Source organism: Pseudorasbora parva, chromosome 12 (genome assembly GCF_024679245.1).
Source record: "Pseudorasbora parva isolate DD20220531a chromosome 12, ASM2467924v1, whole genome shotgun sequence".
Taxonomy (NCBI): domain Eukaryota; kingdom Metazoa; phylum Chordata; class Actinopteri; order Cypriniformes; family Gobionidae; genus Pseudorasbora; species Pseudorasbora parva.
Window position 1 is genome coordinate 43,229,110 of NC_090183.1, and position 20,154 is coordinate 43,249,263.

General features: G+C 37.1%; 1 protein-coding gene across 4 annotated transcripts in view; it reads right to left on the bottom strand.

The window, feature by feature from the left end:
• chd6 (chromodomain helicase DNA binding protein 6) overlaps positions 1-13,493 on the bottom strand; it is a 53,145-nt gene extending 39,652 nt beyond the window's left edge. For 2 of the 4 annotated variants that reach the window (XM_067460408.1, XM_067460407.1), the window contains exons 1-2: positions 10,729-10,961; positions 8,305-8,356 (exon numbers count right to left, since the gene is read on the bottom strand). In XM_067460408.1, the coding sequence (XP_067316509.1) occupies positions 8,305-8,356; positions 10,729-10,751 (75 nt within the window). In that variant the 5' untranslated portion in view covers positions 10,752-10,961. Of the gene's footprint in view, positions 1-8,304; positions 8,357-10,728; positions 10,962-11,018 lie in introns of those variants that run through there. The other 2 variants (XM_067460410.1, XM_067460409.1) reach the window with 2 other exon arrangements.
• Between the last annotated feature and the right edge of the window lie 6,661 nt (positions 13,494-20,154).

Genomic DNA, 20,154 nt, shown 5'->3' on the forward strand with positions numbered 1-20,154 from the left:
GCTTTTTACAAACTCTAAACCAGGGGAGGGGAACTGTGATCTTGCAGAGTTTAGCTCCAACCCTAATCAAACACACCTGAAGCTAATCAAGGTCTTCAGCATTAATAAAGTTACAGGCAGGTGAGTGGTTTTTTCAAGGTTGGAGCTAAATTTTGCAAGATAGTGGCCCTTCAGGATCAACGTTCCCCAACCGGGATCTAAACACCGCTCTCAGCAGTGTGGGCGGCGGCGGATGTTCGCTAACAGTATCGCTGGTCACTTCATTTTACTCCTAAAAAAACTTTGGCGTGAGTATATCAATGCCTTTATTCTTTTTAATCTGCTGGTGTCCCCGACGTGAGTTTCTCCATCCCTATTCGGATGGTAATGGTTTCTCATGTGGACATCCATAAAAATATATTTGCATGCCACCTTAGTGATAATACTGGTGATTTATTCCCGGTGGAGGAGCGAGTTTTGTGATCCTGTGCACCTGTGAACATGCTCGCGTGGTCAGTCAAATGATTGTCTGCTGTAAAAATGTCATATGCTTGGAATAATAAGAATAAAATCGTAGGCCTATTTAATTTAATAATAGGAATTACCTGTTTAAAAATAGGAATGTCATTTTTAAAAATGTGGAAATGAGCAGAAATAAGTTAATACAATTCTGCAAATGTAACCTATATAACATTAATTACTGCCATGATAACTCATTTCAAATGTTTACATGATTTTCTTCTCTTTGTCTTTTGAGCAGTGATGAAAGATTATTCTTGTAAATACTTTCCAGCATTTCAGTAATAAGTGTTTAAAATGCATCTAAATTACAGAGAAAAGCAACGATACGGTGCTCTGCAGTGGTCAAAAAGGATATAAACAGTGAATTTTGAAGCGATCTTGTGGATTCGGACGAGAATTAAATCACCACATGACCTTCACTACAAAAAAATGCATTTCTTACTTAGTATTTTTGTCTTGTTTCTAGACTAAATAGCAACAAATTCTTACATTAAGAAAAATTTACTAGACGAGTAAAAAATTATTGTCTTGTTTTGGGGAAAAATAAATTTAAAATTACGAGAGTTTCTGCTTAAAATAAGCAAAATAATCTGCCAATGGAGTAAGTAAAATAAGTTGTTTTAAGATTTTGTTTACCCCACTGGCAGATTTTTAATTTTTTATTATTATTTTAAGCAAAAACTCTCTTAATTTTGAGTATTTTCCCCCCTAAAACAAGACAATTACTCTTGCTTATCTATTAAATACTTCATGTTAAGAATTTTTAGATGTTTGGACTAGAAACAAGACAAAACTACTAAGTAAGAAAAGCATTTTTTGCAGTGTTGGTGTTTGTCAAAAAACAGTAGGTAATTCGTAGTAACAAAAACAGTAGTGTTCAGCATTTTGCGTACGTGAGTTTTTGTTGTAGATGTCTTAAAAATAAAATAAAAAAATTTGTGTATTGTGCTAATTAATTGAGATTTCTTACAGCTCTTACAGGTTTTTGGCCTTGTCTGTTCCGTTGCTTCTATTACTCTCCCCTTTTTTGTAAGTCGCTTTGGATAAAAGCGTCTGCTAAATGATTAAATGTAAATGTAATTCGACCCGGGATTTTTACGCGGGTGGTGGGAGAAATAACTCACATTCTGGATTCTGACGGCAATAAAATCACAGACTAGCCCCTGTAATTGATGAAAATACCTTTACGACTCCACGAGAAACAATTACCGCCCGAATAGGGCTAATCATAAATGCAGTGAAATTCAGGTGGTCACAGTTTAAAAGCAACAAACGCATGAATCCCGCTGAACACTACATACAACTGACAATGTGTCAGAATGTGCCATTGAAAACCATACACACAACCATTCTACATTTCCAGAGATCCCAGCGCTGAGTCTAGATCCTCAGTGCCCGACAGTACACCAAAAGCCTCCCAGATCCGGCTGACAATCCGACAGCTCCACAGAAGTGTCTTTGGGAGGTTTTCCACATATCAAGGTGAAAAACGCTGTACCTTTCTTGAAACCAAGAAAGACTTACTACAACACTTATGACAACACACTACATATAACAATATTATTTATTTACTGATGCAGCAATAGTTATCAAGAGGGAGCATGAGAGACAAGAATCTGAGTGATGCTGACATTGATTTATGTTCTGCCTAACTGATGCATGATCACAACGCTGGCTGGGATTTATTCACAACTCATAAATGTCACAACTGATTCTTTGTACTAATTACTTTGGTCTGTTGAAACAGACAGTCACACTGGAATACATAGACACGCCTGATCCATGATGAAAGGCAATTGATCAAAATGTAAAGTACTGTATTGTGGATTATTTTAGTAAATGTAAAAGTAAATGTCCATCAAGGAAACTCTTTTCTACCCCCCTAAATCTTGACTACACAGATAAATACACTTTAAAACATATTCAAACACTGATTTCACGCTCCAATGCATAGAACTCAAACCATATTGTGGCAACGTTCAACTTTGACCTCGTTTTCCCCTGATGTTTCGAAGCGCAGCCACTGATTCCTTGACAATTAGCATGATTAGCTGGGTGTTGCTAGCCTGAAAATCAAAACAAGCTGGAAGAGAGACTGCATCGAGACACAACTTGAAAGTCAAATCATAAAAACTGCAAAGTCAATATATTTCTACACAAGGCTACACCTCACACCATCTTTACAAGTACTTAAGTTGGATTTTGTGGGAGAATATCATTGACGCCCAATCAAACATTAACAAAGCAACCCTTTAAACAAAGTTAAACATTATCATCATCTCAACGTCCGTATCTAGAAGTATCAGATGAATGAAGGTTAACTAACTGAATGTTCTGAGTACAAGTGCAGTTCACGCTGGGGATTTCCGCAGATTTCAAACTCACATCACACACTTCCTTGCACTTTCTAAGACAATAATCGCTCTTAGCGTTGTTTAACACTTTACTGTGTTTAAATCAATTGCATGAAGACTTCAGAACTACACATATATGTAGGGTTGTCCCCCCTAAAGGTTTTTCTTGTTGAATAGTAGTCATTAATTTAAACCATTGGTTGACTAATCGCTCGTTTATATTAATTTAATTACTTAAATATATAAGGGAAATCCCCATAATGAGCCTTTAATATAGGCTTAATAGCCTATTCAGTGCTCAAGCACACACATAAAGCTTGCCAGAAATCACCGTCAAAAGTAATGATTATGACTGTGCTGGAAAAAAACCATCAAGGAGACATTTTAATTATTTATTAATAAACTAGTGTTTTCTGAGTCAGTGTCGGTTCCTGTTCCTAAAGCTCAGCGATTGTAGACTGTAAAGACAGTAATGATGACGTCGATTTTACACCAATCTCTGTCCGAAGCGATGATGAAACATTGGAAGAACTAGTTATTCAACCCGAACTTTGAGTTGGACGTTTCTCAGTGATGCTACTCAGTTTTGAGGTACATTATGAGATGTTTCAAGGGTAATTCCCCACCACCATCAGTGTGTCTAATGTATTGCGGTGCACATGTGGGAATTGTATCAATAACAGCGCATACGATAGCCCAGCACTAACGTGACTGACTGAAGTAAACAATGTTTGCACACAAAAAAAAATCTTGCTTCATCCTTTATCTTTACTCAAAATTGTAAGAATTACAGACAATTTGCATCAATAGACACAGTTTTAGCAGCCCACAGCTGATTTACAAAAGTATTTCAGTAAGACCATAATAACGTGAGTTAGCCGGTTAGCCAGTTATTGACACATTATTGCAGAACACCAGCTTCTTCTCAACATAATGCTATCCTGGTCTCTGCGTGGCATGCATTATTAATAAGTGGACAGGCAATATGCTAATGTGTCGTTGTGACATCACAACGAAAAGGCTTGTGGCTTGTTTGAAAACCGATTCGTTTAATTGACTCAGAGTTGACTCTTACTTTTGAGAGACAATAACTTTATTAACGCTGCACTTTCAGCTTTAAAACTTTAAAAGATGGGTTTTTATTTACTTAGAACAATGTTACACACCCAGTGTTGGGTAAGTTACTCTAAAAAAGTAATTAATTACTAGTTACTAATTACATCTTCAATAGTGTAATTAGATTACTGTACAAATTACTCTCTCCAAAAAGTATTGAATTACTAATTACTTTTTAATTACTTTCTAAATCAACCCTTGAGTTAAGCAATTCAAGGTTAGAAACGGCTCTTAATTCATTCAAATACATAATATAAAACTACCAAAAATTACTCTTATTAACTGACCAAAGTATTGCAAATGTGAGAAGGAGACATGAAAACATGCATTTTAAAGTTAGACTTTAAATGTTGATTTATGTATAATTCTATTTAGTATTTAGTTCAATTACATCAGAAGTAACTGTAATTAAATTACAGAAAAAATAAGAGTAATCCCTTACTTTACTTTTTCAAGGGAAAAGTAATTAAATTACAGTAACTAATTACTTAGTAACTAGTTACACCCAACACTGCACACACCACACGAAAGGTAATTTTCATTAAGAAAATCCATAATCGACTAATTAAATATCTTGGTCAACTTAAAAAAAAAAAAAAAAAAGTATTAGTCGAACAAAACAAATTCAACAGGAAGTGGTCCGTAAGGGACAGATCATTAGATCTTTCTTGTATGTTGGGCAGGAAATCCAAGCCAATAGGGGGCAGCCCTACATATATCATGTTTTATGTAACTTTCTCAGATCTATGGAAAAACACACTTGATAATGTAAATATAGAAATTTAATGACGCCTCAAATGATATTTACTGGCATTTTGCAGCACACAACAAAAACATTTAGATTCAATTGTACAGGAATTAAGGAACTGAGTCATTATTCTATAAATATCCATTAATTATTTATTGTTTAAATAATTAAGTATTCATACATATCCAAAAAAGCTACAAAATAACTGTGAATAACATTAAATGTCTAGGAGCTGCCAGAAACCATTAATTATTTAGTTTAAAATTTAGTTTATTGCATAAGACCTTGTTCTTAATGCACATTTGAATATTTTTCTTTACTTAATGGTTTAGAAAATGTCTTAACATAATGTTTTTAATTACTTTTTAACCTATAATGACTCTTTTGTGACATCAAGAGCATAAATGGCTAACTACAGATGTAAAAAGCACAACATTTAAGAGTGCCTTCAATGCATAAAAAAACAAGCAAAAATGTAAAAATTGTGCAAAAGCCTGTTGGTGATAAATTCTGGAGATGCTTGCTATTAATATGCAGTACAACACTGAAGTAGTAAGTGATGTAGACAATGTAGTCAAAGGAGATGCATGCCAATACCGGGTCTTCACTGACCACATACGATTGGATCACTGAAAATTTGTGTTAATATCAAGTGTATACAAGCCAATAATTAAAATGAGTTATATGCTAACGCTGTAATATAACAGGCACAGATGGTGCACTTGAATTAGCCATGTAGCAGTAATGTCAAGTAAACGACGATGTGACTGTTTTGCCAAAATTACAAGTCAACTTCTTGCAACTTTGCTCGCAACATTTACGCTAGGTCTAAGTCATACCATGTAGATGCTGCAGACAGCCAACAGATATTAAATTCAAAATCTTAACATTTACCTATAGGACAGCAATCATTGCACCAGCCAGCCTGCACTGACAGTACCTACTCTTCTAGAGAGCGTCTGACTCGAGCACCAGCTGAGAACAGGAGTAATAGCAGTGATGTGGTTAGTTTCGGCAAACAGACGTTCTCCAGCCTGGTTGTAAGGTGGCATTATAAAAACTCTTTGATTCTTCTTGAAAGGAAAACATCTAAAACTACCTCCAATGTTTTCAAAGAAATGCTCCACACGTGATGCCTCAGGTTTTTCTAAGCTTATGTTATGAAGAAATGATCTTCCTTGAATTATCAAGTCAAAAGTCACCAGTAATTGTGACCAAGTTATGGCAAATTCTGATACTGAATGAGCCACATTCAAAGCCTTATGAAACGCAGATATGAACACTTCTATATAACACAGCAACCTGCTTTAATGCTTAGCAACTATAAACACCCTGCAGCCGACAGAATTGTTTATTCAAGAACACACCTCTTGCAATCACTGCAAAGAAAGGCCTTTCGTGGCATTTTGTTTGACTTTATCAAGTCAAAAGTTAAGTTAATCTGACTGGAGTTTATTTACAGCTCAGATTCTTTTACACCTCAGAAACTACACTAAATTAAAGTGTAACACTTCTCAAATCAAAAGGGCACATTTCGACAAAAAGACCCCCGAAAAAAAAAAAAAACGTGTTTTTTGTCTTAAAAGTTAGCCTAGTAGGGCTGCCCACTAGTAGTCATTCATTTAAGCAATTAGGTGACTAATCGTGTGTTTACATTAATAAGTCATAAATCATACCAATGAGCCTTTAATTGCCTGTACATGATGTCAAACGCATGCATAAAGCTTGCCACAGCGAGCTAGCAAATGTAATGATACTTACTGCGGTGTAAAAAAATGGCAAGATTGTTTAAACATTTTCATTTATTAATATTGTTTTCAGTTGCAGAGATGAAGTTGACGATGCTAACTTATCTCCGCAGTGGACGCGCCTATATGCACGTTTCATTCGGACTACAGAATCTGAGAAAGGCAAGTATACACTGAGTTTTAGTTCATTTTTGTTATGTGCTCCAGTTCACCGAGACTGAGACGGCAGAAAGCGCATCCTTGGTTGTTTACATTAGTTTCCAAAATCCGTTCTGCTGTTTTTGTGAGTTTACAGAAATGAAAGCATCAGACAAAATACTTTTACAGACTGTAAAAAAGTATTTTTTTACGGTCTGTAAAAGTATAAAAAGTGTAAAGTGATCGCGTCGGCACCTGAATGTCACGAGCTCGCCACACAAACACATGGATATGTGCCTAATAATAACGCACGTCTCTAGGTTAATGTTAAAGCAAGCAGACTTGTGAAGCAAACTACTAGTTGGTCAAACTAGATCTTAAGGCAAACGACAAAGTCTTAACATATTGGCTAAGTTAATGCCCCTGGTATAACTATGAAAAAAGGATAAAAAGTGTCTTTATAGCCCACAAGAATGAAAAAAACACAAAAGAGAACTAATGAATATCTTGTTTCTCATAACAGCTCTTTCCATTCAAAGTTCTGAATTTAATTGAAATAACACATAAAACATTTGTGAATAAAGCAGCGATTCCCTCGTCACTTCCTGCGAAATTAGACATCAGTAATAAAAATGGAAATAGCTGCAATCGGGGAAGCCACTGTGGCACTTTTTTCCAACATCATAAATGACTCAGAGCGCGCAGACGAAACACAATAAACACTGCCATGTTCTTTTGCATTCGGATGCCTGGTGTTTGTGAACGCAATCATGTCACAGTTCTGGGAGGTTATTATACCAAATCATATTGATGATGACAGACTTTGGTTCAGGCATTTCATAATGATCAAACCAATATTTGAGAAGCTGTGCAATGAAATTGTTCCACTGGTAAGTTATTCTGTTGAGGCAAAGTCACGTGAGTTTTTTTGTTGTGCATCGAGGGATTTATTCGGTAAGTGTCGTCGTAGTTTATGCACATGTATTCTAATCAGACAAAAATGTATCCACATCAACAGAGCTGATCTTAGCATTTCCATCTAACGTTTTTTTATGCAATATCTCAAAATCAGCATAAAATCTGGATGAAAACATAGCTGATGAGATTAAATAGAGTGCAAATGAAGAAATATAACATATTTCAATAAGTTTCAAAAGAGACCTAAACAACACACTCCAAAATTCACAGATCTCACTATAAACTAAATTTCTCATCCACATTAATTGTATGCTCTCCACATTAATTGTATAGCTCTGTTCACATTCTATGTGTCAACAATTGTCTCCTTTGTTTATATTTTTACTTCTTACACACATCACAAAATTGACACTGCAATGCAAGATAACTTAGAATCTCCAGAACTGTTGAAAAACAACCTCTGAGCAGCAAAACTATCTTCAGGGAGGAAACTGAAGATGTTCAGATGTTCTTTTTTTCACCAAAAAATGTCACAAGCTTTCTTCAGATCAAATCCTAAACGTAAACCTAAAGCAACCGTGTGTTGCACTAGTGAAAGTTACCATTATGGTAAGTTTGCCTGCCTAAGAAGCTAAGTAAGGGGGAAAAAAACTCTATAAACATTAAAGTCAATTATAGCTATATAGCGCACGGAGGATGTGAAAGGCGATGAAAGAGTGAGCGAGACAGATAGAGGGAACACTCACAGTGTGTCTGACAGTAACACGTGTGATACACTCACCTGCTTGTCTTTCTTTTGTATTTTCATTTTTTCTTGATCTTTGTGTCTGCGTCTGGAATACAGAGACATAAGGAGTCAAGGATATAGAAATTATGCAACAAAGCATATAAAACAACTGCTTAAAAAAAATGAAAGTGATTGTGATTCAAATTGAGAATGCACACTAAAACATGATTTAAAGGAAGCTCAGTCATCTTAGTCATTGTTACAAGCAAAAAAAAAATATGGGAAAGATGAATATCAGAAGAATACCGCAAGTAGACATTAATAAGGTTAAAGAATATAACAAATGCAGATAATATAAAGGTATTCTTATTCAAAACTAACTTAAATAGGCTGCATAGGTGAAAAGAAGTTTAATTCACTTCAATCTCTAATAAGTTTCATTAAAATACTTCCAAAAATTCACTAAAACCAAGGTCCATGCTAACTAACCCAAGAAGACTGTTACAATACTAGTTAGATGTGTCATTGAATAAAAAAATTAAAAAAAACATTACAGCAATGCAAGCAACATTATAAGTGACATTAATCCATTATAATCACAGAATTGCATTGTAAACCAGGTGGGATCCCAGATAATGACTAACCCATTGCTTGAGGTAAGACAGCTGTCAATATACCTGTGATACACAGTAATTATATTAAGAAGTAATGTATCAAGCTTTGACAATAAAACAACATTATTAGTGGCAAAAATCTCTATTATCTCCATAACCTACATGGGATCCTTGATACTAACATGAATATAGAAATGTAAAAAAGGACTCAGAAAAAAAGGTACATTGCTGTCACTGGGGCGGTACCCTAAGGTACAAAAGTGAAATTTGTACCTTACTCAGTCCTAAATGGTCTGGTGCACATTAGTACCTTAAAACAAACATGTCAGTACTTTAGTAAAATACATATTAGTAGGGTACCACTCCAGTGACAGCAATGTACCTTATTCTGACAGTGAAGGATTGTAGGTAGGTTATAATAATAGGTAATAATAGTGTCGGTTTGCATTTGTATCATCTTTCACGACTTCACGTTTCACTCTTCGGCATCGTAAATGTGTTGCGGCAGACCCAGTGGAGTGCAGTGTTGCATTTGGTGCAATATGATCAGGTGGCACACATTCTTTAAATATTAATAAACATTTAATAATCTTTTAAATAGAACAGTTTCCGGTTTTTTTATTTTATTTATTAGTATTATTTCAAGCATGAGTGAGAATGAGTCCGCGACGGAAGTCACGTGTTGAAAAAAAACCCGAATATTCGAATCTCAAAACTGAAAATCGAATGCCACCTCACCGAACGAATATTCGAATATTCGATTATTCTAGTACAGCCCTAAAAAAGAAAAACATAAGTGTTGACACTAACGCAACTTCATAACTAAAAATAAAAATATGTAGATGTTACAGTAATGCAACGATATTAGTGACATAAATCTAAATTTAGGGTCATAAATCAGGTGAGGCCACTGAAAAAAACTAACCCATTCCTGTAGTTAAGACCGATCAATCTACCTGTGGTGCATTGACATTGAATTAAAAATATGAAGAAGATACAGTAATGCAATATTATTAGTGAGATAAATCTATAATAATCGCATAATTACATCATAAATCAGGTGGGACCCCTGAAACTAACTAAAGCATTCCTGGAGTTAAGACCGATCAATCTACCTGTGATGCATTGGCATTGGACTAAAAACAAAAAATATGTAGATGCTACAGTAATGCAACATTATTAGTGAGATAAATCTATAATAATTGCATAATTAGGCTACGTAAAAAAAAATCAGGTGGGACCCCAAATACAAACTAAGATACTGATTGAGTTAAGACAGCTGTCAATCTTCCCGTCATGCATTATAATTGTATAAAAAGAAAAGCATATGGACACTAACGAAACATCATTAGTGATTTAAATATGTATAAACATAATTTCAAATCGGTTACATTACACGCCAGGTGGGCCCCTTGATACTAACTAACCCATTCCTGGAGTTAAGACAGGTGTCAATGAAGATGTGAGCCTTTTTTCAATGTATAAAAAAGGAAAAGCATAAAGTTGTTAAAGTAAAACAACATTATTAGTGACAAAAAAAATCTATAAATAACACGTTAATTTCAACAGGGATGTAGCACAAACCAGGGGTTGAAGTAAACCACACGAGTGCTAGAAGTTACATTGTTCCCAGTACTTGATAGCAGTCATGGGATGCTTTGTGCCTCAACAGATGCCAAACTTGCCTTATAAAACACTCTTATAAAAACATTAACATCGTGTCCCATATACATTAGCCCCTGTAGGGCGCTAGCCAGCGTGCTAACTGTAATGTCACGGCAACGGTGCTCTATATTTCAGGCGTTACACGCGTGAAGAGCCACTCAAACTCCGCGGAGGGACCGTCAAACGCGACCTCACCTACCTGGACACGCCGGCTCCGGACATCAGTTAGCGCAAAAACCTACGCGTTCCTCTCTCCGCATTTATTTCCAAGGACACTAAACGCCATGACAGTTTAGAAAAATGCATAAAAAATTAGAGGGGGTGGGAGTCGGGGAAGGGAAAAAAACTCAGAGCAATTTCTTTAATCCTAACGCACAAGAGCAGTTCATTCATGAGGGGATGCGAGAGTTTGACGCGTCCGTGCGCCACCTACCCCATGCAGTTTTGCGCGCGACGCGTTAATATTAAAAAGTTTAAAAATGTGCTTACCTAAAATGGCTACTGCGGCAGCCAAAATACAAACAGCTATTATTTGGTGAAGTTTAGCGCTGGCCGCCTGCTACAACAGCCTAACTTGCGCTTAGGCCCGCATTCCGTGGTTCGCCATTGGTCGCTTCTAAGCGCAGCTGGGCCGCTGGACGTTCCTATTGGCCAGCGAGCTGTCACGCAAGCGACGCTGCGCCAAGCTTGTCTGAGAGACACATATCGCCAGCGACCATTGTGTACTTTTAGCTCCTTGTGTGGATGTGGATGTTTTTGCTGTAATTCAAGAGGTTTTTCTATTTCAGTTCTTCACCGATGACCGAAAGCACGCGCTGGGATTCGTTTCGCGTTTGCCGCGTCGCGTCCGGAATGCAAAAGCAACGTTCTGGGTTTTATTTTTCTTCTCGCTTGCATCCACCAATCATGATGCTTTTTACTCCATCATTACGGCGCCTGAGAGAGAGAGAGAAAGAGAGAGAGAGAGGGAAAAAAATGTAACATTCCACGTCTTTGCTCATGTTTCATATCCCGGATGTGAGAATAGCAGGGGTTATAATGAAGCGTGTGGGTGAAGCTGCATATGTCCTTGTGATGTGCTCGGTTTCCTGAAGCTCTTTTGAACATTCCGACTTAGACACACATACTCGTTGTGACTAGAACAGTCTAGGTCTAGGATATGCCATTGCTGAAATTCAGTCTTGCACTTAACGTTACCCAAAAGTACCATGGTACTATCATGGTACCATTGTTTGGACATGGTCTTCTGGACATCTTCAATGTATTGAGTGCTATGCATGTTCAGTAAATTGCATGGCGTGAGACTATGGGTATCAAATGTTAATACTATGGTACTTTGAAATATACCATGGTGCATGTCCAGAATATCTTGGTAATAAGATAAAAACCCTGGTAGGGTTTATTGACAATTGTTCAAAAGCAGTGGTGCTTCTTGACAATTTTTATAATTTTTTTGTAAGTGCTGGTACCACCACAGGAATAACAAAATTTCCATCATATAAATACACTACAGTTCAAAAGTTTGAGGTCAGTAAGTTGATGGATTAATTGCAGTAAAAGTACATATCAAATAACTGCTGTTCTTTTGATCTTTTTATTCATCAAATCATTATATTAGCATGATTTCTGAAGGATCGTGTGACGCTGAAGACTGGCGTAATGATACAGAAAATTCAGGATATTCTCGCAGAAATATATTAAAGTATATTCAAATAGAACAGTTAATGTTAAATATTTTACAATAATCATGTTTTAAAGGGGTAGTTCCATGGTTTTTTTCGAGGCTTGGTTGTGTTTATGGGGCGCAGTATAACATGTCTTAATACTTTTTTTTTTTTAAACGCCGTATTTTTTGTATATTTCACCTTTATTCCACACCGCTGTCTCCACTGTCCTTTGAACGGCTTGTTTGCTTCCTGCTTATGAAACCCATCCCTCCGAAAAACGCAATGGTCTTAGATTGGTTAGATGGCCAAATGTAGTTTCCTGTATTTTTATTGGCTGAGGGCCAAGCACAGGTTGTCCGGAAATGCCACGCCCCTTACCATTACGGGCAGTAGTCACATATGAAGACTAGCAAGGGTTTATGATGTCACCAACCCAGGAAGAAGGTCGTTGTATTCCAAACCGACCTAAAATTGTGTTGATTCCCCTTTAGCCAAAACAGCGCTGACCCATCGAGGCATGGGCTCCACTAGAGCCCTGAAGGTGGGCTGTGGTATCTGGCATCAAGATGTTTGCAGCAGATCCTTTAAGTCCTGTAAGTTGCAAGGTGGGGCCTCCATGGATCAGACTTGTTTGTTCAGCACATCCCACAGATGCTCGATTGGATTGAGATCTGGGGAATTTGAAGACCAAGTCAACACCTCAAACTCATTGTTGAGCTCCTCAAACCATTCCTGAAGCATTTTTGCTTTGTGGCAGGAGCATTATCCTGCTATATATATAGGTCTTTTATTGTTTTAATACTGATGATTTTGGCATACAGCTCATGAAAACCCAAAATTCCTTTCTCAAAAAATTAAGACCTGAAATATTTCAGTTGGAGTGCAATGAATCTAAAATATATGAAGTTAAATTTTTATCATTACATTATGGAAAATAATGAACTTTATCACAATATGCTATTTTTTTAGAAGGACCTGTATATACTATGTGTACAATTTTAAAAGTTTGCAACCTTGCAAAACTTTCCAGGGAATGACAGAGAAGCTGAATTTGGCATATTCCACTAAAGGTTTCTGGCAGTCGTTTCGGCGTGTAATCGTGTTCTTGCGGGGCTGAGTTACATGTGGACTGCTGAGCCAAAAAAACTTTTTTATAAATCTCTGCCAAGAGCATTGTAGATAAACTCTATGACTCGAGAACTTTGAGGATCACACCTTAAAGAGACCTTCGGCTCAGCAATTATTAATTTATAAATTACCTTTACATGCAATTGATGTTTTTATGCTTTATGCTATAACAAAGCAAGTTGTTTAGGATGCAAGTTATTTTTTTTAAACATATTTTGCATTAAATGAGTAGTCTAATTGTGTTGAAAAGTGCAGAATGACCTTATTGTAGACTAATATGATACTGCTAAAATTGTATCATATAATAATGATAATGGTATGACACTTACTGAATAAAAGCATTATGACATGAAATGTTTATGTATATTGTCTCACTATTTTTTTTTTAAGAAATTGTAGGTATATAATGCATAAGTATATGTATATAATGTATATAATACTTCACAGCATGCATTAGTCAAGGACATGCTACTTCCTATAATGGAACCACTCGCTTTCATCGACACAAATGCACATTTTGCCCATTAACATTAAGGGCAAATACATGGAATACCTCTGTTGAGTCTGTTTTTAAGGGGTAGTGTTCATTCAGCACTGCAGTGAAAGGACGTTCCCCTCGTATCTCACTTTCACACTGATTGAGGTTCCTCACAGCAGCTGATTTCCAAACCATCTGTTCATCGCTGCACATATGGTAAACTGACTGGAAGAGATGCAAGCAAGAACGATAGAACAATTAGGAAGTCAATTTCCTGTCTGTAGGTCCTCTGACCATGGCGTGGCCGTATACAATCTTATAGTCTAGCAAAATGTTTACTTATTAATAATTAAAATGCATATTAAATTATTATTAGTAATATTATAATTGATCAGTAATAATATAGTTATTAATTGATATTATTAATTAAAACATTTAAATGATTCCTTGTTAGTCTTTTTGCCATTATAATACTGCTCACAGGCTAAATATCAGTATTATTATAGTTTTATCAGTATTTTTTAGATTTTCTGTTTTAATTTTAATTTCAGTTAATACATTTTTTGTTTCATTTTTTTGTAAAGCTTTAGTTTTATGTCTATATAGTTCTTATTAATTTAATTGGCACACACACACACATATTTTATTTATTTATACATTATTATACATATTTTATTTATACATTATATAAACATATAATACATTTCTTTCTTAAATATATAAATGCATGTGTGTGTATTTATATATACCTAACAATTATATACACACACACATACAGTATATTGCATAAACACAAAGGTTTATTTTGGATTTGATTAATCGATTTGAGAGCACTAATATATTGTATGTTTATATATACTTATTGATTGATGTTTTATTAGTCCTGAAGGAAATTCAAAGCATTCTTATACACAACACAAGACAATACAGACTCACAAAATATAAAAACTGAACAGCAATAACCATCTAAAATTACCTGATAAAATATCAACAACAAAAAACGAGAGAGAGAGAGAGAGAGAGAGAGAGAGAGAGAGAGAGAGAGAGAGAGAGAGAGAGAGAGAGAGAGAGAGAGAGAGAGAGAGAGAGAGAGAGAATCCTACTTAAGTGTATCGGCATTATACACAATTAATTACACCCCCCTTTCTCACTGGGAGCAATTAGCCTTATGGCCTGAGAGACAGAAGACCTCCTCAACCTGCAGGACAGAGACAGAATATACTCTTCTGCCTAGAGATTGTGCTAAATAGAGGCTGATGAACATTATCTATGATAGATAAGAGTTTCTTAAGAGAACCTTTTCTCAGCCACTGACATGAGGGGGTCTCGCTGTATACCAAACACAGAGCCAGCCTTTCAGAACAGCCACAGCAGCCCTCTTCTTAAAGGGTTAGTTCCCAAAAAATGACAATTCTCTCAATAATTACTTACCCTAATGTTGTTCAACACCCGTAAGACCTACGCTTATCTTCGAGAAACAAATGAGGATATTAGTGTTGAAATCCGATGGCTCAGAAAGGCCTTCATTGACACCAATGTCATTTCCTCTCTCAAGACCCATAAAGGCACTAAAGACGTCGTTACAAAGACCATCTCACGAGAATAGTTTTTCCACTAAAAAACAAAATAACGACTTATATAGTGATGGGCTGATTTCAAAACAAAATTTTGAACTGTTATGAATCAGTGTATCATGAATTGATACATGTTAAAAACTTTATTTTGAAATCAGCCCATCACTTTACAAGTCGTTATTTAGTTTTTTAGTGTAAAAAACTATTCTTGTGAGATGGGCTTTGTATCGACGTCTTTAGTGCCTTTATGGGTCTTGAGAGAGGAAATGATATTGGTGTCAATGAAGGCCTTTCTGAGCCATCGGATTTCAACACTAATATCTTCATCTGTGTCTGAAGATGAACGGAGGTCTTACGGGTGTCGAACGACATGAGGGTAAGTTAATGAGAGAATTTTCATTTTTGGGTGAACTAACCCTTTAAAGTCAGAAGCATAGAGGGTGAACAAAAAAGGGGATAACACCATACCCTGTGGTGCACCAGTACTGCTGAACACCATGTCTGAAGAACAGTCACGCCTGCAGTCTCCCTGTGAGGAAGTCCTTTAACCAATTCACCAAGTGATGCGCCACCCCATATCTAACAGCTTTTCATTTAGTAGGCTGTATGGTGTTAAATGCACTGGAAAAATAAAAAATAAAAAACATGATCCTCACAGCACAACTCCCTTTGTCCAAACTGCAGGGGTCACAAGCGTGGTGGACCTGGGGCCTTAGCAGATGAAGCAGCAACCGGTCTAGTGTTTTCATTATGTGCGATGTCAAGGTAACTGACTTATACTCGTTCAACCTGCTTAGGTGTCTTCTTGGGGACTGGTTTAACACACAACGTCTTCCAAAGAAACTTTCTCCATCCGCAGGCTCAGATTAAAAAGATACCGTAACCGGCCCATTGTACATAGTCTATTGAAGCATTTGTCAATGTTGTCTTGCAGGTGGTCCAGCTCTGAGTCGTAAGCCAGATTTTAATCAGGTGGTGTCGTAGCGGGGAAGAAAAAAACAGTACCAGAAAGAAAAGAGTTGAGAAAAAAGCAGAGAAACGTTGTCTTTCTAGTAGCGGCGCGCTGCCATGTTAGATCAGTCTCATTCTCCTCCTAGCACTCATCTAAATACCGTCGAGCCAATGCCAGTTCAGCTGCACAAGCCTTCAGTCATTTTGGTGACTCTTATCAGGTCCGGTAGCGTTGCTAGAACGAAGTCTTCTCAGTTATTTGGTATCCTGCTAAGGTAATGATAGGATAAGGGAGGGATGTTCATTTCCGTTCCAATAGCAGTCTGGACTCTGGACTAGGGGTCCGTCTGATACAGGTGTAAAACTTGAAGAATTTAATTAAGGAAGTAAGAATGCTGGTGCGATCTACACTTAATGGTAAATATGCAGAGGTTAGATTGGCAGCTTGTGACATCAGTATCAGGGCAGTTAAACCTATTAAAGGTGCATTATGCAACTTTCCGTCCACTGGAGGGCGCCTATTATAAACAAAGGTGTAGTTTGATGACGCAAAGTTTGAGCACAGTATTTTGGGACATGTGGTCTTCACCTCACAGCCGGTGGGAAATAGGACTCAGGCAGAAATCACATTCATGCATGCGGTTATTAACGTTACTGTAGTGAAGCAGAGCAGGACCGAGTGTAGTGGAGCTGAGCACGGCCGCTGGAGAGATTGTTAAACAAATACCCGCCTCGCGAATACCGGGACTTTTATGACGGGACGGGACAGGACAAGACACATTCGCCGGGCGCCTGCACTGATCCGCTCTTCCGGTTATGATTATAAGGTAATGCAGCTCTGTTTATCATGTTAGATACATTTAAGTGTGTTGAAAATGATGTTATGACGTTACTCCGTGCGTTCACTTGTTCACACTGCTAAGAGTAAAGCGCTCCTGCCAAATAAAACTGGTCATGAACTAGTCTAAAACTAATATTTTTAAAGAGAAATGGCAGAGGATTTCAATATAAGAGGGCCTTGAGTTTGTTTCCCAGCCCTATCCGTGAGAGGTGTCAAAGCTTGTGGAGTTTTAAATAGGGATATTTTTCTTACACAAATGGCCCACTTCACTAGCCTAGAAATCTAGACGCACCCTAGCGGCAGCAAATTTAATCTGCCCGCGAGTGTCGTCTAGCAACTCTCAATACCCTACTGAGCTGTATTCCCCTAACTCTTGCCGGGCCAATCACATCGTGTATAGAGTCGGTGGCGGGGCCATAATTCTAAAACATAGAAACTGGTGAATGGCGGTCTTTCGAATCAGCTTTGACCGCGACTCTGGAAGACTTGGAGTTAAGCTTTTCTCTGAGAAAAGAACAAAGAACGGCACTGAAGTCATTCTTAAAAAGGGAAGATGTGTTCGGAGTTTAGCCGACCGGATACGGCGAATGTTTAATCTGTCAACAAGCTCTGTTTCACCTTCGTTGCTCTGGTTGGTGTAGCGCTATCCTATCGCGTGCAGAGGGAGTTTGAAAGACAACCGTTTATCCGCCCCTCGGATTGAGCAGTCAATGGTGTTTCCAGACCAAACATCTTGATGTGGGTCTGGCTTGTCAGGTTACCACTTCGCTTCAGAAGGCATTTATTAACCTCCTGGAGCTGTGCGGAGCAGTTATATGATGGATGGATGCACTTCAAAAATAACCCATCAAGTCACTACCATTATAAAGCTTTAAAGAGCTAGAACTTTTTAATATAACTCCGACTGTATTCGTCGGAAGAATGTCATATACAGCTTGGGTGGCTTGAGGGTGAGTAAATCATGGGCTAATTTTCATTTTTGGGTGAACCCTTTAAATTAGTTTGCTCACTCTAATCCCGCCCTGCACAACAGCCAATAGCCTTCTAGCAATAGCTCTCATACCATCCCAAATCTCAACTCCAAGTTTGTCTCCCGCTCTGAACGCCATCTTCTTTCTGTTTAGCAGATCCTTCACATCATTCATAATCCTGGGTTTATAATTCGGAAAAGCACCCACAGAGGTGATGGGGATCAGCAATGCAATGTGTGACTCCCTTAATTTGAGTTAATGTTTATTTTTATTTCACAGAAATCTTTTTTAGTATCAGTCAACTGTAATGAACTGAGCCTTTTCAAGAAAAAAAAGGGAATAAAATTTATATTTTAGTTTCAAAATTAATTATATACTCGCTGATCCAAATGAATACAAAACATATTGTGGAACATGTTCATAGCTAGACGATCTTCCCCTGTGGTTACGCCCGCTTCATACCTCCACTAAAAACACCAGCTGATGAAAGATATGTCCATGGCGAGAAATAATCCTGCAGCAAAAGGTGCTTGATTTCAAGTAGCCTAATAAAATTCAAGTAATCAAATCATGTTTATATGCCTATTTTGTCAGAGTGGTGAAGAGGTAAGATGACATACATGAAGGAAATGATCGGGACATCTGTTTAGGAGCACGTAACAAACCCCTGAAGCTCCTGCCTCTCCTCCACTGGCTCGGAGCCCAGAGTGTCTCTGGCAGGAGTTCATTGCTTCAAGAATATTCAAACACTTCTTCAGTTCATCTAGCCGTACAACAAACTTACATATTTCTATTTCTTTCTTTGTGTTCTCGAGCCTAAACCTCAAATGCAACATCTTTAAAACAGCTGGAACCGGACAAAAGTGTGATGATAATGTGCAAACAGCAGGGGGCAGATGTGGTATTATTTGAGGTAGGAGAGAATTTACATTTATCAGAATTTTTACTCCAGTTTGCAAATTTCTATACAGACACAATCCTTAAGGTCTTGTCTAAAGCTACTGAACATTTCCACCATCACTGTCCAAGAGCAAATATGCAGTTAATTTGGTTTCATGCATAACAGGGCCTGATTTCACAGCATTTAATCCACAGGTACAAAAGTCATCCTCCATAACATATCTGTATTAAAACATATGTATATTCTGTTGCTTTGAGTGACAATATGAAACGTATCAAATCATTTTTTTGGCCAGAAGACATTATAGTTGATACAAATCAAATAGTCATCATTCGTTGATAATATAATTGCATATATATATACTACCTTTTAAAAGTTTGGGGTCTATAATATTTTTTTTCAAAGAAATTAATACTTTTATTCAGCAAGGACACTATTCTAATTGTAAATTGTAATATTTCACAATATTTGTATTATTATATTTGATTATATAAATGCAGCTGTGGTGAGCATAAGAGAAACATTTCAAAAACATAAAACAAAATATAAATGAGATAACCTATCCTAAGGATTCACTTATTCTAGCATTGCAAAAATATGATGTAGAATTCCAGTTTGTAGGACATAACTTACAAACATTATGCCATCGATTTGCCTGTCCAGAAAAATCTGAATTCAGTATTCAGACACCATCGTCCCATTAAAATAAACCATTCCTCCTTCAACACTAGACTGTTTGAAAATATGTGGCAAGCAGTACGGTTTAATTCAGTCATTGGGGGTCTTGGCCAAGCGTCCCACGAGCGTATTCACAGGATATTTAATGGACTTGTACAGTTTGCACGGAAACAGTTCCAGGTTTTTCAGTTCATCCACACTGCCAAATGTTTAGAGCAGCCAAGAAAATATGGAAGAATTCTGAATTTACAGCTTTGATGTGTTTCCTGCCTGGTGTGACAGAGGAGAGAAATGTGTGTGTGTGAGACTCAAATGAACAAAAATGGGAGGAGAAAAGGAGAGAGGGTGAGAAAAGTTAAAGCCGACGTGGGATCATTGTGAGACCGGCTCAGTCCAGGATGAGGGAAGTAGGAGAGAGCTACAGGCGCAGTTGATG